The sequence below is a fragment of the Ranitomeya imitator genome, chromosome 5 (genome assembly GCF_032444005.1).
Source record: "Ranitomeya imitator isolate aRanImi1 chromosome 5, aRanImi1.pri, whole genome shotgun sequence".
In the NCBI taxonomy this organism is placed as follows: domain Eukaryota; kingdom Metazoa; phylum Chordata; class Amphibia; order Anura; family Dendrobatidae; genus Ranitomeya; species Ranitomeya imitator.
In genome coordinates, this window is record NC_091286.1 from 17615657 (window position 1) to 17640257 (window position 24601).

The following is a 24601-nucleotide window of genomic DNA, read 5'->3' on the forward strand; positions in this document are numbered from 1 at the left end:
TGTATGTACACAGTGACTGCACCAGCAGAATAGTGAGTGCAGCTCTGGAGTATAATACAGGAGGTAACTCAGGATCGGTAATGTAATGTATGTACACAGTGACTGCACCAGCAGAATAGTGAGTGCAGCTCTGGAGTATAATACAGGATGTTACTCAGGATCAGTAATGTATGTACACAGTGACTGCACCAGCAGAATAGTGAGTGCAGCTCTGGAGTATAATACAGGAGGTAACTCAGGATCGGTAATGTAATGTATGTACACAGTGACTGCACCAGCAGAATAGTGAGTGCAGTTCTGGAGTATAATACAGGATGTAACTCAGGATCAGTAATGTATGTACACAGTGACTGCACCAGCAGAATAGTGAGTGCAGCTCTGGAGTATAATACAGGAGGTAACTCAGGATCGGTAATGTGATGTATGTACACAGTGACTGCACCAGCAGAATAGTGAGTGCAGCTCTGGGGTATAATACAGGATGTAATTCAGGATCAGTAATGTAATGTATGTACACAGTGACTGCACCAGCAGAATAGTGAGTGCAGCTCTGGGGTATAATACAGGATGTAACTCAGGATCAGTAATGTAATGTATGTACACAGTGACTGCACCAGCAGAATAGTGAGTGCAGCTCTGGAGTATAATACAGGATGTTACTCAGGATCAGTAATGTATGTACACAGTGACTGCACCAGCAGAATAGTGAGTGCAGCTCTGGAGTATAATACAGGAGGTAACTCAGGATCGGTAATGTAATGTATGTACACAGTGACTGCACCAGCAGAATAGTGAGTGCAGTTCTGGAGTATAATACAGGATGTAACTCAGGATCAGTAATGTATGTACACAGTGACTGCACCAGCAGAATAGTGAGTGCAGCTCTGGAGTATAATACAGGAGGTAACTCAGGATCGGTAATGTGATGTATGTACACAGTGACTGCACCAGCAGAATAGTGAGTGCAGCTCTGGGGTATAATACAGGAGGTAACTCAGGATCAGTAATGTAATATATGTGCACAGTGACTGCACCAGCAGAATAGTGAGTGCAGCTCTGGAGTATAACACAGGATGTAACTCAGGATCAGTAATGTAATGTATGTACACAGTGACTGCACCAGCAGAATAGTGGGTGCAGCTCTGGAGGATAATACAGGAGGTAACTCAGGATCAGTAATGTATGTACACAGTGACTGCACCAGCAGAATAGTGAGTACAGCTCTGGAGTATAATACAGGATGTAACTTAGGATCAGTAATGTAATGTATGTACACAGTGACTGCACCAGCAGAATAGTGAGTGCAGCTCTGGAGTATAATACAGGATGTAACGCAGGATCAGTAATGTAATGTATGTACACAGTGGCTGCAGCAGCAGAATAGTGAGTGCAGCTCTGGAGTAGAATACAGGATGTAACTCAGGATCAGTAATGTAATGTATGTACACAGTGACTGCACCAGCAGAATAGTGAGTGCAGCTCTGGAGGATAATAAAGGATCAGTAATGTATGTACTCCGTGATTATACTTACACCTATTAACCTCTCGTTCTCCGTGCTTTCGGGCAGGGTGCTCTTGGTGAAGATGGTCAGTGCTGCAGGAACTGGTTACAGCTTCAACACTCGGAGGAACAAACTGAAGGACAAGCTCATCCTGAGGAAATACGACCCTCTTGGTCAGTTTGTGTCTATTATTTGGGGAGGTTTTCTTCTTTCGGGTTGTCTTGGCGTATCTTATAAGTACAATAAGTCATTGTCAGGTTGTTGTGCCGCGGTTTAACCCTCGCAGGTAACGGCTGCAGCACTTTCTGCAGTTTCAGAATCTTTTTTTTCGCACTTGCAGTAAAACAGCACGTCCTGTTCCACGAGAAGAAGAAAATCCGCAGCATCTAATGAGCGCTCAGTATGAAGTAGAGAACGGACTCATTGTGGGGGAACGCTCAGGTGGACGTCTGCTGTGGAGGCTGAGGACTGCTGGTCGCCTCCTGTCCTCAGCGCACGGAAGGTTAATGCTGCTGTAGTAACTGAATGATGGCGGAGTCTTCACCAATAAATAAATGTTTCTGCCTTTGTACAGACGTCTCAGGACGCGGTGCTGTGCGTTGTCTTCTTACATCTCGGGGTGATGTCACTCGTATCCTTCAGGACAGGACACGTGTAATGTGCAAGTGTCGGTAAAATACGCCGTTACCCCAGAGTCCTAGTCTATCTTCTCTCTCACAGGGGACGTTGTTGTGATGCCGCATTGTACATAATTGACGGAGCTGCAGCTTAAAAGAAAATCATCAGGAAGCACAAAATACGGACACCGCCTTCTGCATTACAGCAGCCCCTCACTACTCCTGCCACGACGTTAGTGGTTACTGCAAGTTAATAAAATTGCACCAAGATTCTATTCAATCGTCTGGGATCATAAGCAAATTACAACTTGCTCTGAACTTCATACTTTTCTCATATTAGGGTGTTACTCTCAGTAATACAGGCTGGATGTGAGGCCTGTGTGTCTCTACCAGTAATATAGGCTGGAAGTGAGGTCAGTGTGTCTCTCCCGGTAATATAGGCTTGATGTGAGGTCTGTGCGTCTCTCCCGGTAATATATGCTGGATGTGGGGTCTGTGTGTCTCCCAGTATTATAGGCTGGATGTGAGGTCTGTGCGTCTCTCCCAGTAATATAGGCTGGATGTGAGGCCTGTGCGTCTCTACCAGTAATATAGGCTGGATGTGAGGCCTGTGTGTCTCTCCCGGTAATATAGGCTGGATGTGGGGTCTGTGTGTCTCTCCCGGTAATATATGCTGGATGTGGGGTCTGTGTGTCTCCCAGTAATATAGGCTGGATGTGAGCTGTGTGTCTCTCCCAGTAATATAGGCTGGATGTGGGGTCTGTGCGTCTCTCCCAGTAATATAGGCTGGATGTGAGGTCTGTGCGTCTCTCCCAGTAATATAGGCTGGATGTGAGGTCTGTGCGTCTCTCCCAGTAATATAGGCTGGATGTGAGCTGTGTGTCTCTCCCAGTATTATAGGCTGGATGTGAGGTCTGTATGTCTCTCCCAGTATTATAGGCTGGATGTGAGGTCTGTGTGTCTCTCCCAGTAATATAGGCTGGATGTGAGCTCTGTTTCCCTTTAACAGTACATAAGGAATCTTTTTTACCTTGTGTTGACAGGATGCAGAGCAGTGTTTGATCCTCCGCAGTTTTCTATAGGTGCTCTCTTTTTGCCTATACACACACACACACACTTCACCTCCGCAGATTGCTTTTCTACGCTCCATGGAGTAGATTCTGTGTGATCTCTCCTTGGATGTTTCTCCTCTTGCCTCATCTGATCTATTTTGTATGTACATCCTCGTCCTATGATGTATGTACATAGTTTTCATATCCGTACGGCTGATTCACAGTTTGTGCTTTTTCTTGTATGCAAAAATCAGAACATTTATCATCAGTGGGTGATCTGTCAGAAGCAGAGCAGCCAGGATTATACAGGAGTTGCATAGACTCCAGCGCAGCAAAACTGTAGATGATTTTTTGCTCAGAAAATTTATAAAGTTGCATTTGAACAGTGATAACAATATCAGTGCCTCGGATCGTACTTCTAATCCCCAGCGATCACATATGACACATTGGTGTCCAGGGAGCGGCGTGATAGGCTGTGTACGCAGGATCCTCACAATGGAGCATTGCTAAAAAACCCGGTATGGTGGAGCAGTAGTCGCTGGTACATATCCAGTTCTAATCATCCTTTCTGTGGAGCTGTGACTTTGGTTCTGCATGTTTCATATTAGGACTTTATGGACAAGGACAATATTTTTTAAAAACGAATGAAGCTTCACTAGTTTTGGCCAGTTTGTCGTTGTCATCCTCTATGTATCACTGTACTTAGCAGACTGTATTAAGACTCCTTATCTCTCTTCTGAGCCTGAGAAGCTGTAGAAGATTAATGCATTTTTGTCTACAATATATTGTACAAGGTTTCATTAAACGTTTCGGAGTCTTTAACGTCTACATCCTCTATGTATCACTGTGCATAGCAGAATGTATTAGGACTCCTTATCTCTCCACTGAATCTTAGATGCTACAGATTAATGGATTTTTTACTTCAATATATCGTACAAGGTTTCGGAATGTTTAACGTCTACAGCCTCTATGTATCACTGTGCATGGCAGACTGAAGAATGAGTTACATCTCGTCATCTCAGCCACAGAACTTCTAGTAAATACAGTTTTTGATGATGGTTTAAAGTATATGGACTCCCTCGGGGACATTTTTTTTTCCTTCTATATAAATGCCTGTATTTTTTTGGTTAGAATATATTTTTATAATAGGGTTTTATTAAAGTTTAAAGTGTTTGTATTCTACAGCCTCTATGGGTAAAGAGAATTGAGATTAAATAGCAGAGATTGAGTTTAGTGAAGGATTCCTTGGTAACTCGTTCTGTAGTTTGCTATGTACAGTAATAGGTAGAGGCTGTAGAAACCAAACAATTAAAAAACTTAATAAATCCCTATTGCAAGAAGTCTTTTTAGAGAAAGACACATGCGTTCAAATAAAAAAGGGGCATTTTTGTTCAATGCCTATGTCTCAGACATAATATTAAGCTGCAGTGAAGCATAACCCTGGCTGATACCCGGCGCAGGAGTGTAATAATAAGGCTGCAGTAAGCGATGTCACTTAGGCGACACCGGGGGGCGATACATCATAGGATTTATGGAACACTTTGACAAGTTGCAAACGTTTTGCAACTTTGGTGTTTTCAATCCAGTTTCAGCCAAATTCCCTTAAAATGGGCAAAACTGTGGAAGGACTGAGGCGCGGACACCCCCGGCCATCTTCGGTCTCACTCAGATGTCTGGTTTATGCATATGAGAACTGTGTGTTTCACGGATCGCACTCGCATCTGTGATAATCTGTGGGGTCATTCACACATCCAATTTTTTCCTCGGACCTAGTGGTCCACAGAAAATATCAGAAACCTGTCCGATTTTGATCCGACCCTCGAACATCAGGATTACAAGCCAATGGGTCTGGGGAAAAAGAAAAAAAAAAATCGGACTGCACTCGGATGACATTTATGGATTGTCAGAGTGACAGCTGATTAAGACTGGGGTAGAATTTTTTTTTTTTTTAATAAAAAATCTGTTGGGGCCTAAATATTTAACTTTGGCAGACATGACATTGCTTTGCTGTGATACTGTGCAGTGTAATACCGCGTGCAGCCTGGAGGTGTCACTATTGCTCCCCCTATAAACCGCATATTCCATCACAACATATACTTGTATATTGCCTCCATGTTTCCACAATGGGGGCCCCCAGCTTGTCATTGGCACCGCGGTATTGATACAGTGGTGCTGGATGGCTGTGCTACTCTGGATTTGTATACGGGACCCTGGGAAAGCTGGGTGACCACTTGTAGTGGCAGCCAGATCTATAAATGGGCTCAGTAGATTCGCTGCCAACTGTACAGCTGAATGTGTGGCCAACATGTCAGCAACTTGTACAATGGGGGTGAGGCTCAACAGGGGGCTGCTGGTTCACTTAGCGTCCATCATTTGGTAGATGTCCTAATGGAACAGATAATCCTGTGTATCTGATGGAGGAGGATGAAGAGGGATTCTTTATAAAGTTTGTATCCTCTGAACATACTGCAGTCATATTACACAGCACTGTGCTCTTACAATTGCTCATTTTGCCTTTCTACCGAGGTGATTCTTCTCTTTTCTATTAGGTCTAGGACACCACGTGATTAGTAACTGACGAGCCGAGTCCTCTAAGTCCGGATCATGTACATCTGTATCTCATGTACTACAACTCCCAGTATGTCCTTAACAATGGTGGGAGTTATCAGACTGCCGACCGCACAGGAACCACTGATGAGACACCGTCCGTATCAGCAAGTCGCCATCTACAGCCCGGGACCTTGGAGGTGACGTCTTGTCTCAGTCGTTTTGTTCTTTACGTCTCCATCTTGTCCAGACGCCATGATGACTTGTCTCATCCACAGTCTCTGCACACTTCCCTCCTCTCCGGTCTTGTTCTGCACATCCCCACACGGTGAACTATAAAAATAACAAGAGTTATTAAAATGCCCCCTGCATAAAAATATCTGTCCTATTATGACCCAAATAAGCCCCTCATAGTACATGACCCCCACATTGTCCGCAGTAATGAGCTGCACCCAGAACATGGCCATTATCAGTAATAGCGCCACACTGTCCTCCCTTATGAACCACAGCATACACTATACCATGGCTGTCCCCTGCCCGCCATGCTAACCCTCCAGAGTGTGCCCCATTTCTCACTGCCCCTCTCGATATCCATCCTATGCCCTCATACTGCCCACCATGCTGTCCTCTCCAACCTGTAACCCCTCCTACACTATTCTACACGGTATGATGGTGACTGCAGCCATCCAGTGTGGTATCCACAACATTCCCTCGTTATACACTATAATGTCCTCCACCGCCCCAATATACAGTATGATGTCCTCCACCGCCCCAATATACAGTGATGTCCACCACCGCCCCAATATACAGTATGATGTCCACCACCGCCCCCAATATACAGTATGATGTCCTCCACCGCCCCAATATACAGTATGATGTCCTCCACCGCCCCAATATACAGTATGATGTCCACCACCGCCCCAATATACATTATGATGTCCTCCACCGCCCCAATATACAGTGATGTCCACCACCGCCCCCAATATACGGTATGATGTCCACCACCGCCCCCAATATACGGTATGATGTCCACCACCGCCCCCAATATACGGTATGATGTCCACCACCGCCCCCAATATACGGTATGATGTCCACCACCGCCCCCAATATACGGTATGATGTCCACCACCGCCCCCAATATACGGTATGATGTCCACCACCGCCCCCAATATACGGTATGATGTCCACCACCGCCCCCAATATACGGTATGATGTCCACCACCGCCCCCAATATACGGTATGATGTCCACCACCGCCCCCAATATACGGTATGATGTCCACCACCGCCCCCAATATACGGTATGATGTCCACCACCGCCCCCAATATACGGTATGATGTCCACCACCGCCCCCAATATACGGTATGATGTCCACCACCGCCCCCAATATACGGTATGATGTCCACCACCGCCCCCAATATACGGTATGATGTCCTCCACCGCCCCAATATACAGTATGATGTCCTCCACCGCCCCAATATACAGTATGATGTCCTCCACCGCCCCAATATACAGTATGATGTCCACCACCGCCCCAATATACAGTATGATGTCCTCCCCTGCCCCCCAATATACACTGTGATGTCCACCACCGCCCCAATATACACTGTGATGTCCACCACCGCCCCAATATACACTGTGATGTCCACCACCGCCCCAATATACACTGTGATGTCCTCCACCGCCCCAATATACACTGTGATGTCCACCACCGCCCCAATATACACTGTGATGTCCTCCACCGCCCCAATATACACTGTGATGTCCTCCACTGCCCCCCAATATACACTGTGATGTCCACCACCACCCCAATATACACTGTGATGTCCTCCACTGCCCCCCAATATACACTATGATGTCCACCACCGCCCCCAATATACACTGTGATGTACACCAGAGGTCCCCAACTCCAGTCCTCAAGGCCCACCAACAGGTCATGTTTTCAGGATTTCCTTTGCATTGCACAGGTGATGCAATTATTACCTGGGCAAAACTAAGGAAATCCTGAAAACATGACATGTTGGTGGGCCTTGAGGACTGGAGTTGGGGACCTCTGATGTACACCACCGCCCCCAATATACAGTATGAGGTCCACCACCGCCCCCAATATACAGTATGATGTCCACCACCGCCCCAATATACAGTATGATGTCCTCCACCGCCCCCAATATACAGTATGATGTACACCACCGCCCCCAATATACAGTATGAGGTCCACCACCGCCCCCAATATACAGTATGATGTCCACCACCGCCCCAATATACAGTATGATGTCCACCACCGCCCCAATATACAGTATGATGTCCTCCACCGCCCTCCAATATACAGTATGATGTCCTCCACCGCCCTCCAATATACAGTATGATGTCCTCCACCGCCCTCCAATATACAGTATGATGTCCTCCACCGCCCTCCAATATACAGTATGATGTCCACCACTGCCCCAATATACAGTATGTTTCCCCCACATATTCCATATAGTATGTCCCCCACAGCCTCTCTTATGATAGCTCCCACAGCCAGCCAGCTTTTCATGTCCCCCACATCCAGCCCCACACATGTCCCCCACTGCCAGCCCCTCATATAACGGCAAAATATAAAGAAGGCTTTATACTCACCTAATCCTGGCTCCCTGTACACTGCAGCCGCCGTCTCCTCGATTCCTGTAGAGCAGCTGGATGACGCCACCATATTGTGCCATCAGACGTCTTCGGCGTGCGCCATCTAAACCAGTTCACAACAAATGTATTCATATCTGATAGGCAAGAATACAACTGCGTGCTGGGGAGGAAGCAACGGCCGGGGCGCAGTACAGAGACGGGCGAGTGGTGTCAGTGAGTGACTGACACCGCTCACCTCCATACCTGCGCCCCAGCCGTCATGGCGCTGAATGTCTGCGGCTGGAGGAAGATGCTGGGCGGCCGCAGACATTCAGCCATGGCACTTTTTCCCCCCAAGTGCGCCAGCCACAGGGAAGAAGAGCACTAGGCGGGTGCCTTCCCCTAGTCCCAGCCAGCACACATTGACAACTACAGGCTGACAGGGCATGCTGGGAATTGTAGTTTCACCCAGCAATAGACAGTCATTTGCATTTCAGAATTTTTTTATTGAATCATTAAAAAAAAAATGGAGGGGTTTCCCGTTTATTTTAGAGGTCGTGCACCATGATAGGTGTGTTTATGAGCTTCCTCGTCTCGGCCCGGACATCGCTCCCTGGGACCGGCGTCCTTCATAAGAACAGATCCTCCGGAAGGTGCTGGCGACACGGGTAGGACGTCTGTGTCCCCGCGGCCTGGACGCTCACAGACGCAATCTGATTTGACCTCTTCACCATTTCTTCAATGCTGAGCTGAGGATAATGCGCAATGAAGAAAGCCAGCGCCCCAATAAAACTGTCCCCGGCCCCCTGAAAGAGACAGAAGGCGAGACATGGCGGAGGTCATCTGCTGCGGACGCCGACCGGACCAGAGGACAATGGGAAAACGTGCAGACCGGGAGAGCGTTTCATCCAGAAAAGTGTACAATTCTTATTCTCACTTTTCATCTGTGTACAGTTCGTTTTTTCCAGCAGCTACAATGTATCCATAAAATCAGATGTGATACTGTGGCTTTGTACTTCCTCTGTGCTGGATTCACAGTTGTACACCAGTACTGAGAAGAGTAATGTTCTCCAGGCTACTGCTGCATTTTATTGTCTTTTTCTAACCTCTGTGCTGAGATAACAGCTAAACAGCTCATTACTACTACATTTTTGTCTTCCATGCTGCACAGTTCTAGTAATTTTATCTCACTCCATTGCTACATTCACAGCTACACTACTTAGTAGTGCTGTATAATGTCGTCCATACAATTGCTGCACTCTAGTGTTTAATTGCACCCTTGTGTTTGAGTCACAGCTACACTGCTCAGTACTGCTCTATGTCCTCCAAGCAATTTCTGCTTCCTCGTGTTTTATCTAACCTGTGTGATTGATTCACAGCTACACTGCTCAGTCCTGCTGTATAATGTCCTCCATTCTGCATCTAAGCATGTGGTACACAGAGAGAGGAGAGCAGTAGTCCATTTTGTCTGTGTATGGGAGATATAACAGCTAGTTTCCACGCTCTCTCAGACAACTGAAAAAGTAGAGAAGAGCCTGCTACTGAAAAACTGGTAAAAAAAAAAGCAAACCTGCAGGCTAGAAGTCATGAGATGGCCAGAACTAGTGTTATTCCTCATGTACACAGGACAAATTATTCTGAAAAGTCACCTGAGATGACAGCTATGCTGGAAGATTAATTTACATAAGATTGTATTGGCCCCTTTCATTATTGCTAAATTGTCAAGTTTTTGGGAAATATTCTTGGCTCTGTATTTCAGACTCATCAGGTTCCTGCTCTCGTCCCTGTTATTCTGACCTTTCATATTTGCAGATGGAAAATGACCCAGAGATGAAGAAAACAGCGTTTCACATCTGCGTCCAGAGTTCTAGCGTCACGATGAGACCCGGTATAAATAGTCCTGGAGGGGTCGGCGTTGTGCCGCATGTCCGTGATCTCTGTCTAGACCTCCAGGACTATTTATTCCTATGTTTCCACCTTGGAAGCTCATATTTTCCATGCACGGAAACCCCTGTCCTCGCAGCAGCACGATGCCCCTTGGTCTCTTTTGTTGAGTGCGGCTTCCTTTTGGCAGCATCTTCCCGCACAGGCAGCCATCTCTGCCTCCAATACTTAATCTAATCTGGGCAGAGAAAAATGCAATTATGTCCATAAACCATAAGCTATTGTGCCGTCCACATCCCGACAGGAAGAGGAACGGTGCAGGATAGACTGGAATGGGCAGAGGTGCAGAAGAAAAGAGGTGCAGAGATTCATCTCAAAGGGGTGCAAAGGTGCAACCAGAGAGGGTGCAGCTGGAAAGGGTGCAGAGGTGCGTCTGGAGGGGGTGCAGAGGTGTAGCAGGAAAGAGGTGCAACCAGAAAGGCTGCAGGGGTGCACAGGTGCCGCAGGAAAGGGTGCAGAGGTGTGTCTGGAGGGAGTGCAGATTTGCAACAAAAAAGGGGTGCAGAGGTGCAACCAGAGAAGTTGCAGGGGTGCCGCAGGAAAGGGTGCAGAAGGAAAGGGGTGCAGAGGTCCAACCAGTGAGGCTGCAGGGGTGCCGCAGGAAAGGGTGCAGAAGGAAAGGGCTGCAGGGGTGCCGCAGGAAAGGGTGCGGAAGGAAAAGGGAGCAGGGGTGCCGCAGGAAAGGGTACGGAAGGAAAAGGGTGCAGAGGTGCAACCAGAGAGGCTGCAGGGGTGCCACAGGAAAGGGTGCAGAAGGAAAGGGGTGCAGAGGTGCAACGAGAGAGACTGCAGGGGTGCCGCAGGAAAGGGTGCAGAAGGGAAAGGGGTGCAGAGGTGCAACGAGAGAGACTGCAGGGGTGCCACAGGAAAGGGTGCAGAAGGAAAGGGGTGCAGAGGTCCAACCAGTGAGGCTGCAGGGGTGCCGCAGGAAAGGGTGCAGAAGGAAAGGGCTGCAGGGGTGCCGCAGGAAAGGGTGCGGAAGGAAAAGGGAGCAGAGGTGCAACCAGAGAGGCTGCAGGGGTGCCACAGGAAAGGGTGCAGAAGGAAAGGGGTGCAGAGGTGCAACCAGAGAGACTGCAGGGGTGCCGCAGGAAAGGGTGCAGAAGGGAAAGGGTGCGAGGTGCAACCAGAGAGGCTGCAGGGGTGCAGCAGGAAAGGGTGCAGAGGTGCAACCAGAGAGGCTGCAGAGGTGCGGCAGGAAAGGGTGCAGAGGTGCATCTGGAAGGTGTGCAGAGGTGCAGCAGGAAAGAGGTGCAACCATAAAGGCTGCAGGGGTGCACAGGTGCCGCATGAAAGGGTGCAGAGGTGATGCAGGAAAGGGTGCAGCAATGCGTCTGGAGGGGGTGCAGATTTGCAGGGTGCAGAGGTGCAACCAGATAGGCTGCAGGGGTGCCGCAGGAAAGGGTGCAGAAGGAAAGGGGTGCAGAGGTGCAACCAGAGAGGCTGCAGGAAAGGGTGCAGAAGGAAAAGGGTGCAGAGGTACAACCAGAGGCTGCAGGGGTGCCGCAGGAAAGGGTGCAGAAGGAAAGGGGTGCAAAGGTGTAACCAGAGAGGCTGCAGGGGTGCACAGGTGCTGCAGGAAGAGGTGCAGCAAGAAAGGAGTGCAGAGGTGCAGAAGAAAAGGGGTGCAGAGATTCCTCTCAAAGGGGTGCATAGGTGCAACCAGAGAGGCTGCAGGGGTGTACAGGTGCCGCCGCAGAGGGAGGTGCAGCAGGAAAGGGTGCAGAGATTCGACTGGAAGGGGTGCATAGGTGCAATGATGCAGCCACAAGGGGGTGCAGAGGAGCAACCAGTGAGGCAGCAGGGGTGTCACTGCAGGGAGGGTGCAGAGATGCAAAAAGAGAGGCTGCAGAGGTGCTGCCGCAAAGGTGCAACCAGATAGGCAGCAGGGGTGTCACTGCAGGGAGGCTGCAGAGGTGTTTACAGAGGATTCAGTTGGAGCAAGGTGCCATTTGCCCCATAGAGTGACAGTATGAAGGACAGTGTGGGACCTAAACAGGCAGACAAAAAAAATGGGGTGATTTAAGGGGGAAGCAAGTTTACGAGGAGACGGTGTGATGAACCCCTTGACACTTGGCATGATAAGACTTGGGGGGCAGTGCACAGGTGGTCCCTCCTGTGGGAACTCAGCAGCTTTTCTTGATGGATCTGAGTGATCTCACACTGAGTCACCCTAGGAGTCAGGGTCGGCTATTAACCCCTGCATTCCTATCTCATGACAAACCTCCTATAATAATCCCCAGTACAAGGGATCAAAGCACCAGATACACAGTCACATTCTTTCCCAAAACTCTGCATGGCTTGTGGTTTAAGATAACCAAAAACACGCCAGCCGAGAGGCGTCTGCAGGACAAATGTGCACAAGAGCTGACAGTTCAGACTGTACGGTGGAGGATGGGGCCAGATACAGGTGAGGGAGGCAGAACTACAAGACCCTCACTGGGGACATAACTGATTAGGGGCAGTTTGTTTCCCACCACATATATTACATGCATCTGTTCTGCCCACCCAATAATTACCGCCCCTCGTCATATCCGGCCTGCACCTGTACGTGGCCATCAGGACTGCGGCTTCCAGAAAATGCTTAGTTTATTAAAAAACATGTCTACCTAAAACCATAAAAATCTCCATAATATCCCCAATGTCAGGACATGAAACATAATTACATTACCAATTATTATAGGCAAATATGGGGTTCACAAACTTTCTACTCTAAGGGCCATTGTGTCAACCAACCCCAGAGCTGCGGCAAAACGTTATAGGGTATTAAAGGAAAGATGAATGTACTACAATACATCCAGTATTATACTCCAGAGCTGCACTCACTATTCTGCTGGTGCAGTCACTGTGTACATACATTACATTACTGATCCTGAGTTACATCCTGTATTATACCCCAGAGCTGCACTCACTATTCTGCTGGTGCAGTCACTGAGTACATACATTACATTACTGATCCTGAGTTACATCCTGTATTATACCCCAGAGCTGCACTCACTATTCTGCTGGTGCAGTCACTGAGTACATACATTACATTACTGATCCTGAGTTACATCCTGTATTATACTCCAGAGCTGCACTCACTATTCTGCTGGTGCAGTCACTGTGTACATACATTACATTAGTGATCTTGAGCTACCTCCTGTATTATACTCCAGAGCTGCACTCACTATTCTGCTGGTGCAGTCACTGTGTACATACATTACACTACTGATCCTGAGATACATCCTGTATTATACCCCAGAGCTGCACTCACTATTCTGCTGGTGCAGTCACTGTGTACATACATTACATTACTGATCCTGAGTTACCTCCTGTATTATACTCCAGAGCTGCACTCACTATTCTGCTGGTGCAGTCACTGTGTACATACATTACATTAGTGATTTGAGCTACCTCCTGTATTATACTCCAGAGCTGCACTCACTATTCTGCTGGTGCAGTCACTGTGTACATACATTACATTACTGATCCTGAGTTACCTCCTGTATTATACCCAGAGCTGCACTCACTATTCTGCTGGTGCAGTCACTGTGTACATACATTACATTACTGATCCTGAGTTACATCCTGTATTATACCCAGAGCTGCACTCCCTATTCTGCTGGTGCAGTCTCTGTGTACATACATTACTCCTTTTCCCACACTCCTCTACTCTGTAATGAGTGCTGCTGATAGGTTACAGAAGAGCAGGTATAAGGTCAGATGTTCGGGAGCTGCATAGATCGGCATCACCAGCTGCATTGACCCCTTGTCTGTTTGTTTTCCAATCATTCTCAGAGCATCATTCAGAATTCTGCCTTCACTTGCTCTACTGGAACCATTGTAGTACAGATCACGGTCTGCTGCTCTGCATGGTGGGGGGTGTAGTCCATACAGGGGGCACTGGCATTTCCAGAGCATCATTCGCACAGCAGCATTGTAGGAGGCAGAGCGCATACAGCAGGCCCTCAGAGCTGCATTCAGATTTCTGCCCCCAGTCAGACCCTCAGGACTCAGATAAGTCTGAGTACAGGCGTCTGCATGGCAGGAACATGTGAGATCTTACGATTTGCAAATAAAATAAAAAAAACCCTTTCTCACGTGCTGCCTCCTGGGGGACGCTGTACTAAAGATTAGGGGCTGTTAACAAGTCTGGGGCTATTAGGCCGGCGTCACACTTGCGAGTTTTACGGACGTAAGAGCGCAGAATCTACGTCCGTAAAACTCGCAAAAAATACGGCACAATTATTCTCTATGCCCCTGCTCCTATTTGCCGTATTTTACTGATCAGTATTATACGGCTTTCTACGGCCGTACAAAATCGCAGCATGCTGCGTTTGTCACCGTACTGCGCAAGAAATACGCCAATGAAAGTCTATGGAAGCGTGAAAAATACGCAGTATGACTTGCGAGAAATACGCAGCGCTGTTACAGAGAAAAGCCGGCAATTCAGTGCGGTGTACAGTAAAATCACACTGACAGCTTACAGTCCAATAGGTAGAATAAATGTGTACACATAGAATAGGTATATATATATATATATGTCAGTGAGACACATATATGTATATATATTAATATTTATTCCAGCGCTATACAGCTTGAAAGCCGGTAATTCAATTACCGGCTTTTTCTTTCTCCTTCCTAAAACCCGACATGATATGAGACATGATTACATACAGTAAACCATGTCTTCTCTCCATTTTTTTTGCAGATTCCACACTACTAATGTCAGTAGTGTGTATCTGCAAAATTTGGCCGTTCTAGCTCTTAAAATAAAGGGTTAAATGGCGGAAAAAATTGGCGTGGGCTCCCGCGCAATTTTCTCCGCCAGAGTAGTAAAGCCAGTGACTGAGGGCAGATATTAATAGCCTGGAGAGGGTCCACGGTTATTGGCCCCCCCCTGGCTAAAAATATCTGCCCCCAGCCACCCCAGAACAGGCACATCTGGAAGATGCGCCTATTCTGGCACTTGGCCACTCTCTTCCCATTCCCGTGTAGCGGTGGGATATGGGGTAATGAAGCTCCCTGGCTTTCTAGGTAAGTTCCCACGATCTATGAACAGCCAGCAGAGGGCGCCTCACCGCAAATAAAGCTAAATATAGATCATTGATCTATTTTTAGCCTCATTCCCTGGGGTTTTGCAGCGAGGAGCAGCGTGCATTAGCACAGCTCCTTGCTGCAAAATGTTTTAACCCCTTCAGAAGGATTTACATCGTTGGACGTTACAGATCTGCGGAGGGTAAGTATATTGTTGGTTTATTATGTTTTTTTACTCACAGAACGAGGGTCTTCAGTGACTGGATTGGGCGTTGAATAAAATACTGCAACAACCATTGTTTTTATTTCATTAAAATAATTTTAAATAATGTGTTTGTGTTTTATTTAACCCTTCACTACAATTGGATTAATAATGGATAGGTGTCATAATTGACGCCTCTCCATTATTAATTAGGCTTAATGTCACCTTACAATAGCAAGGTGGCATTAACCCTTCATTACCCCATATCCCACCGCTACACGGGAATGGGAAGAGAGTGGCCAAGTGCCAGAATAGGCGCATCTTCCAGATGTGCCTGTTCTGGGGTGGCTGGGGGCAGATATTTTTAGCCAGGGGGGGGCCAATAACCGTGGACCCTCTCCAGGCTATTAATATCTGCCCTCAGTCACTGGCTTTACTACTCTGGCGGAGAAAATTGCGCGGGAGCCCACGCCAATTTTTTCCGCCATTTAACCCTTTATTTTAAGAGCTAGAACGGCCAAATTTTGCAGATACACACTACTGACATTAGTAGTGTGGAATCTGCAAAAAAAATGGAGAGAAGACATGGTTTACTGTATGTAAACCATGTCTCAAATCATGTCGGGTTTTAGGAAGGAGAAGGAAAAAGCCGGTAATTGAATTACCGGCTTTCAAGCTGTCTAGCGCTGGAATAAATATTAATATATATACATATATGTGTCTCACTGACATGTATATATATATATACCTATTCTATGTGTACACATTTATTCTACCTATTCTACTGTAAGCTGTCAGTGTGATTTTACTGTACACCGCACTGAATTACCGGCTTTTCTCTCTAATATATGTGTCTACTGACACATATATATATATATATATATATATATATATATATATATATATATATATATATATATATATATATAAATAGACAGTATATATATATTTTCTTTTCTTTTTGGGACACATGGATCACTTCTATAGCGGTATGTTGGTTTTGCTAGCCTGCGAGAAAACCACGCAGTACGGATGCCATACGGATTACATACGGAGGATGCCATGCGCAAAAAACGCTGACACACCCTGCCTACAGAGGAGCTACGGACCACTTTTTTCGGGACTTTTCAGCGTATTACGGCCGTAATATACGGACCGTATTGTTTTACGCTGTGTGTGACGCCGGCCTTACAGAGGACATTACATGACCTGTAGGGTCTTACAATCACCCCACTACGCTGGGGTATATTTCTAAGACGGCCAATCACAGGTCGTCCGTCCACTGGAAATCCCAAAGATCTATTGTAAAAACCTGTCCGTACAGCGCCCCCGGAGGGTGAAGGATGCATTACATGGAAATCAATGGGTGACCGATATAAGTCTCTGACATGGCTCCTCCAGAGAAGAGTTTCTTGTAGCTGCTGAGTGGTAACTTTTCAGTAAACTGGAGTGGAGCGACCCGTCGGCCCGTCGCCCTAGACGAATAGTCGCTCGGATGTTTGTAGTGACACGGCACCGGGTAGCACCCGCCTCCTAACGCTGGGATCCCATTTTTCGGCCGCTGCACGTGGCAGACAGCTGCTCTCACAGACGCCAGTATTCTGACTCTTAAAGGAGCGCACGCTGCTAATAATCGCCATGAGCGTTCTCTTTATTGTATAGGATGGAATACAGCGGGATTTCCGGTCACTTCTGCTGTACGATCTCGGTGTATATAGTATATCCCCGTCTCTGGGCCACGGCTTGTGGTCACCCTATCACCTCTTAATCATCCAGCTTCTTATCATTCCAGGCGAGGGGGAAAGTGCTGCGCAATCATGAGTCAATCAGCAGTAATCCTGCGCCCGCACCATCTGCCCCACTTACACTAGCTAATTAACCACTTCATCACTAAATCATTTATTCCCCCCCCCCCCCCCCACTTTCACTTTTTTCATTCCTTCCCTACTTTCAGGAGCCATAACTTGATTTTTATTTGCGTTAACATCGCCGTATAATTTGTTTAAAAAAAAAAAAAAAAAGTGCAAATTGGGTGAAATGATGGAAAAAATAAAATATATCTGCCCCCTGAAGAAGCGACAGTGAAACATCGTATGCAAACACCGACAGATAACTATATGACCCCTGATGAAGCGAATGCAAAACTTGCGTCGTGCACAAACTCTCACAGATAGTTATCTCATCCTATGATGAAGTAACAGTGAAACACGAGTCGGGGGCAAACCCTGACAGATACGCATCTGCCCTCTGATGAAGCAAGAGCGAAACACGAGTCAGGAACAAACAGTGACAGTTACTTATCTGCCCTCTAATGAAGCAAGAGCGAAACACGAGTCAGGAACAAACACTGACAGTTACTTATCTGCCCTCTGATGAAGCAAGAGCGAAACACGAGTGAGGAACAAACCCTGACAGATACGCAACTGCCCTCTGATGAAGCAAGAGCGAAACACGAGTCAGGAACAAACCCTGACAGATACGCAACTGCCCTCTGATGAAGCAAGAGCGAAACACGAGTCAGGAACAAACACCGACAGTTACTTATCTGCCCTCTGATGAAGCAACAGCGAAACACGAATCAGGACCAAACACCGACAGTTACTTATCTGCCCTCTGATGAAGCAACAGCGAAACACGAGTCAGGACCAAACACCGACAGTTACTTATCTGCCCTCTGATGAAGCAACAGCGAAACACGAGTCAGGACCAAACACCGACAGTTACTTATCTGCCCTCTGATGAAGCAACAGCGAAACACGAGTCAGGACCAAACACCAACAGTTACTTATCTGTCCTCTGATGAAGCAGGAGCGGAACACGAGTCAGGAACAAACACTGACAGATACTTATCTGCCCTCTGATGAAGCAACAGCGAAACTGACGTTTAGTGCAAACACCGATAGATCCGTATCGCACGGTGACATTGTATTCTTGTAGAATCTATATACACCATTGTTCAAACATTCATCCTTCCCCTATTCTGCTGTAAACTGTTATATTTTGCAGCCATTAATTTATATCATTTAGATTCCCGGGATTACTGTAAGCATAGCCTCTCGTTTCTTGGCAGATATTCGTCTCCACGCACTCGTTTGAAACATCTTTCTATATTAATAATTGCTGGCTGCAGAACGAGTTAACTGAGAATCCATCAGTCGGCTCACTACGAGAATCTGATGGAGAGTTAGGAGCTCAGAAACGGAAGAGAAGCGTAAAATTCAGCTGATTTCTGAGGACACGGGCCGTGAATGTATTGGGGAAACAAATGATCCCCCAAAATGGAAACCCCCGATAAATGTGTAATAATGAACGGGCAAGTGCTCTTTACTACAGTCAGTATGGAGCAGGCTCCCTCCTAAAATCACACAGGGACCAGACGCAGCAAATTCTCAGCCGTATAGGTCCAGGTATAAAATAGCGACCACTGCAGCGGTCACGTCGTACTGCAGCACTTGTACACATTCATCCTATATGGCAGCAAGCAGAGTTCCTGCAAGTCTTCATCTGTCAGCATGGGGGCGCCATATGACAATAGAGGCATATGGAGTCGGTCACTAATGCCATATTGTGGAGCCATACTACATCATCAGCCCGGCGGATTTCTACAGGCGTGATCCAGGTGGTGGTTAACGCTACATTATATGGAGGCGATATAACAGGTCACTACGTCTGATCCAGGGAGGCCATTCAGGAAAAGGGCGCATTCATTGACTGAGGGGTTAACCCTTTCCATACACACCAGTCTATATAAAGTCGGCTCGGCAGCGAGACCCCCATTACAGTGACCACAGGCGACGTCCTCCTGTGAGGCCTTCATTTTAATGAGGCTTTTCATCAATCAGGAAGTCGAAAACGGATCTACAGCAATGAGGACTCTGAGGAGTGAGGATGAGGCGGCAATTATTTCTGGGTGGTCCGCGGATCGCCCCCTTTATTGGAGGAGACCTGACGTTTTATACTGCACAGTCAGGAACACAAGACCGGCTTCCCGAACCAGTGCATTTATCATGGTCAATTCACCCCAAAACTAAACCCTGTCCTGTCTGTACAAACACAGCAGCTTACACTTTACCCCATAATAACACCGCCACATATCCACCATAACCATCCCAGTCACTGGTAGAAAAGCGCAGTCATGAAGGGCCATTCACTTACTATAATACCGCCCCATGTACAAGAATATAACTACTATAATACTGCTGCTATGTACAAGAATATAACTACTATAATACTGCCCCTATATACAGGAATATAACTACTATAATACTGCCACTATGTACAAGAATATAACTACTATAATACTGCTCCTATGTACAAGAATATAACTACTATAATACTGCTCCTATGTACAAGAATATAACTACTATAATACTACCCCTATGTACAAGAATATAACTACTATAATACTGCTCCCTGTATACAAGAATATAACTACTATAATACTGCCCTTATGTACAAGAATATAACTACTATAATACTACCCCTATGTACACGAATATAACTACTATAATACTACCCCTATGTACAAGAATATAACTACTATAATACTGCTCCTATGTACAAGAATATAACTACTATAATACTGCTCCTATGTACAAGAATATAACTACTATAATACTGCCCCAATGTACAAGAATATAATTACTATAATACTGCCCCTATATGTACAAGAATATAACTACTATAAAATACTACCCCTATGTACAAGAATATAACTACTATAATACTGCCCTTATGTACAAGAATATAACTACTATAATACTGCTCCTATGTACAAGAATATAACTACTATAATACTGCCCCTATGTACAAGAATATAATTACTATAATACTGTCCCTATGTACAAGAATATAACTACTATAATACTGTCCCTATGTACAAGAATATAACTACTATAATACTGCCCCTATGTACAAGAATATAATTACTATAATACTGCCCCTATGTACAAGAATATAATTACTATAATACTACCCCAATGTACAAGAATATAACTACTATAATACTGCCCCTATGTACAAGAATATAACTACTATAATACTGCTCCTATGTACAAGAATATAACTACTATAATACTACCCCAATGTACAAGAATATAACTACTATAATACTGCCCCAATGTACAAGAATATAACTACTATAATACTGCCCCTATATGTACAAGAATATAACTACTATAATACTGCCCCTATGTACAAGAATATAACTATTATAATACTGCTCCTATGTACAAGAATATAACTACTATAATACTACCCCTATGTACAAGAATATAACTACTATAATACTGCTCCTATGTACAAGAATATAACTACTATAATACTGCCCCCATGTACAAGAATATAACTACTATAATACTGCTCCTAGGTACAAGAATATAACTACTATAATACTGCTCCTAGGTACAAGAATATAACTACTATAATACTGCCCCTATTTACAAGAATATAACTACTATAATACTGCCCCTATGTACAAGAATATAACTACTATAATACTGCCCCCATGTACAAGAATATAACTACTATAATACTGCTCCTAGGTACAAGAATATAACTACTATAATACTGCCCCCTATGTACAAGAATATAACTGCTATAATACTGCTCCTAGGTACAAGAATATAACTAGTATAATACTGCCCCTATTTACAAGAATATAACTACTATAATACTGCCCCCTATGTACAAGAATATAACTGCTATAATACTGCTCCTATGTACAAGAATATAACTACTATAATACTGCCCCCTATGTACAAGAATATAACTGCTATAATACTGCTCCTATGTACAAGAATATAACTACTATAATACTGCCCCCTATGTACAAGAATATAACTGCTATAATACTGCCCCTATGTACAAGAATATAACTACTATAATACTGCCCCCATGTACAAGAATATAACTACTATAATACTGCTCCTAGGTACAAGAATATAACTACTATAATACTGCCCCCTATGTACAAGAATATAACTGCTATAATACTGCTCCTAGGTACAAGAATATAACTACTATAATACTGCCCCTATTTACAAGAATATAACTACTATAATACTGCCCCCTATGTACAAGAATATAACTACTATAATACTGCCACTATGTACAATAATATAACTACTATAATACTGCCCCTATGTACAGGAATATAACTACTATAATACTGCCCCTATGTACAAGAATATAACTACTATAATACTGCCCCCTATGTACAATAATATAACTACTATAATACTGCTCCTATGTACAAGAATATAACTACTATAATACTGCCTAGTAGTAAATGGTTGGGACAGTGAGTGGCTCCTGTGGATTACAGAGGACACTCGGGGTGATGATATGTGACAGTCTGTGGTGCGGGGTGGAGTGTTACTCCAGATTTCGCCCCTCTCTATAATTCTTCGCCTTCTATAGATATCACACAGCAGCTCCTTTATGTCAGTTGCACAACCTCTGAATATGACGGGGGATGTGATAATTTGGGATGAACCACAGGCCTCATTCTTGCCGATCAGCAGAAATGAGCGATTACTCAGTGTGTACAGGGCAGTGAGCGCAGCAATGTGTGACCACAACACCGACCTGGAGGAGGACAATGCAGAAGTGGTCGGTGGCGGCCGCGTCACATCTGCATCGTCCTCCTGAAGTGACGACTTCTCCACTTTCTTCTGTAATAAAGATCCCCCAAAGCTATGATGAAACATGTGCCCGGCCGCTCTCTGTGACTGGGTGGGTTTATTATTCAGGATGTTCTATGCTAAGAGATGGAGACAGCAAGGCAGTACTACCTGTGCCTTCATCATTTACAGATGGGGACAGGGAGGCAGTACTACCTGTGCCTTCATTATTTACAGATGGGGACAGGGCAGTACTATCTGTGCCTTCATTATTTAGAGATAGGGACAGGGAGGCAGTACTACCTGTGCCTTCATTATTTACAGATGGGGACAGGGAGGCAGTACTACCTGTGCCTTCATTATTTACAGATGGGGACAGGGCAGTACTATCTGTGCCTTCATTATTTACAGATGGGGACAGGGAGGCAGTACTACCTGTGCCTTCATTATTTACAGATGGGGACAGGGAGGCAGTACTATCTGTGCCTTCATTATTTACAGATGGGGACAGGGAGGCAGTACTATCTGTGCCTTCATTATTTACAGATGGGGACAGGGAGGCAGTACTATCTGTGCCTTCATTATTTACAGATGGGGACAGGGAGGCAGTACTATCTGTGCCTTCATTATTTACAGATGGGGATACGGAGGCAGTACTACCTGTGCCTTCATTATTTACAGATGGGGACAGGGCAGTACTATCTGTGCCTTCATTATTTACAGATGGGGACAGGGAGGCAGTACTATCTGTGCCTTCATTATTTACAGGTGGGGATCGGGAGGCAGTACTATCTGTGCCTTGGCCCTTCATTATTTACAGATGGGGACAGGGAGGCAGTACTATCTGTGCCTTCATTATTTACAGATGGGGACAGGGAGGCAGTACTATCTGTGCCTTCATTATTTACAGATGGGGACAGGGAGGCAGTACTATCTGTGCCTTCATTATTTACAGATGGGGATACGGAGGCAGTACTACCTGTGCCTTCATTATTTACAGATGGGGACAGGGCAGTACTATCTGTGCCTTCATTATTTACAGATGGGGACAGGGCAGTACTATCTGTGCCTTCATTATTTACAGATGGGGACAGGGAGGCAGTACTATCTGTGCCTTCATTATTTACAGGTGGGGGATCGGGAGGCAGTACTATCTGTGCCTTGGCCCTTCATTATTTACAGATGGGGACAGGGAGGCAGTACTATCTGTGCCTTCATTATTTACAGATGGGGACAGGGAGGCAGTACTATCTGTGCCTTCATTATTTACAGATGGGGACGGAGGCAGTACTATCTGTGCCTTCATTAGTTACAGATGGAAATCGGGAGGCAGTTCTATCTGTGCCTTCATTATTTACAGGTGGAAATCGGGAGGCAGTTCTATCTGTGCCTTGGCCCTTCATTATTTACAGATGGGGACAGGGAGGCAGTAATATCTGTGCCTTCATTATTTACAGGTGGGGATAGGGAGGCAGTACTATCTGTGCCTTCATTATTTACAGGTGGGGATAGGGAGGCAGTACTATCTGTGCTTTCATTATTTACAGATGGGGATATGGAGGCGGCAGTACTATCTGTGCTCTCATTATTAAGGTTATATGCACACGTAGATGGAACCGTTGCGGATTTTTCCGCACCTGTTTTGAGAAATCCGCAGGTAAAAAGCACTGCGTTTTACTGCGGATTTTATGCTATTTTTGTGCGGATTCCACCTGCGGTTTTACACCTGCGGATTCCTATAATGGAGCAGGTGTTAACTGCTGCGGAATCCGCACAAAGAATGAACATGCTGCGGAATAAACAACACAGCGTTTCCGCTCGTTTTTTTCCGCAGCATGGGCACTGCGGATTTTGTTTTCCATAGGTTTACATGGTACTGTAAACGCATGGAAAGCAGCTGCGAATCCGCAGTGTCGAAACCGATGCGGATCTGCAGCAAAATCCGCAACATGTGGACATACCCTTACAGATGGGGACAGGGAGGTAGTACTGTCTGTGCCTTCATTATTTAGAGATGGAGACGGAGGCAGTACTATCTGTGCTGTCATTATTTACAGGTGGGGACAGGGAGGCAGTACTATCTGTGCTTTCATTATTTACAGATGGGGACAGAGAGGCAGTACTATCTGTGCCTTCATTATTTACAGATGGGGACAGAGAGGCAGTACTATCTGTGCCTTCATTATTTACAGATGGGGACAGAGAGGCAGTACTATCTGTGCCTTCATTATTTACAGATGGGGACAGAGAGGCAGTACTATCTGTGCCTTCATTATTTACAGATGGGGACAGGGAGGCAGTACTATCTGTGCCTTCATTATTTACAGATGGGGACAGAGAGGCAGTACTATCTTTGCCTTCATTATTTACAGATGGGGACAGAGAGGCAGTACTATCTGTGCTTTCATTATTTACAGATGGGGATAAGCAGGCAGAACTATCTGTGCCTTCATTATTTTGAGATAGAGACAGGGAGTCAGTACTATCTGTTCTTT

The 24601-nt window shown here is 45.6% G+C and overlaps 1 protein-coding gene and 1 long non-coding RNA gene across 2 annotated transcripts in view; one reads left to right on the forward strand and one right to left on the reverse strand.

Moving 5' to 3' along the window:
- Positions 1-1889: 1889 nt before the first annotated feature.
- On the forward strand, positions 1890-3999 carry LOC138681099 (uncharacterized). The gene is made up of 2 exons (XR_011321887.1): positions 1890-3031; positions 3071-3999. It is a non-coding gene; the product is annotated as an uncharacterized lncRNA (long non-coding RNA).
- A 68-nt stretch (positions 4000-4067) lies between these two features.
- RBKS (ribokinase) overlaps positions 4068-24601 on the reverse strand; it is a 65372-nt gene continuing 44838 nt past the window's right edge. The window contains exons 9-10 of the mRNA XM_069768339.1: positions 8337-9124; positions 4068-6051 (exon numbers count right to left, since the gene is read on the reverse strand). Of these exons, the coding sequence (XP_069624440.1) occupies positions 8948-9124 (177 nt within the window). The 3' untranslated portion in view covers positions 4068-6051; positions 8337-8947. The remainder of the gene's footprint in view (positions 6052-8336; positions 9125-24601) is intronic.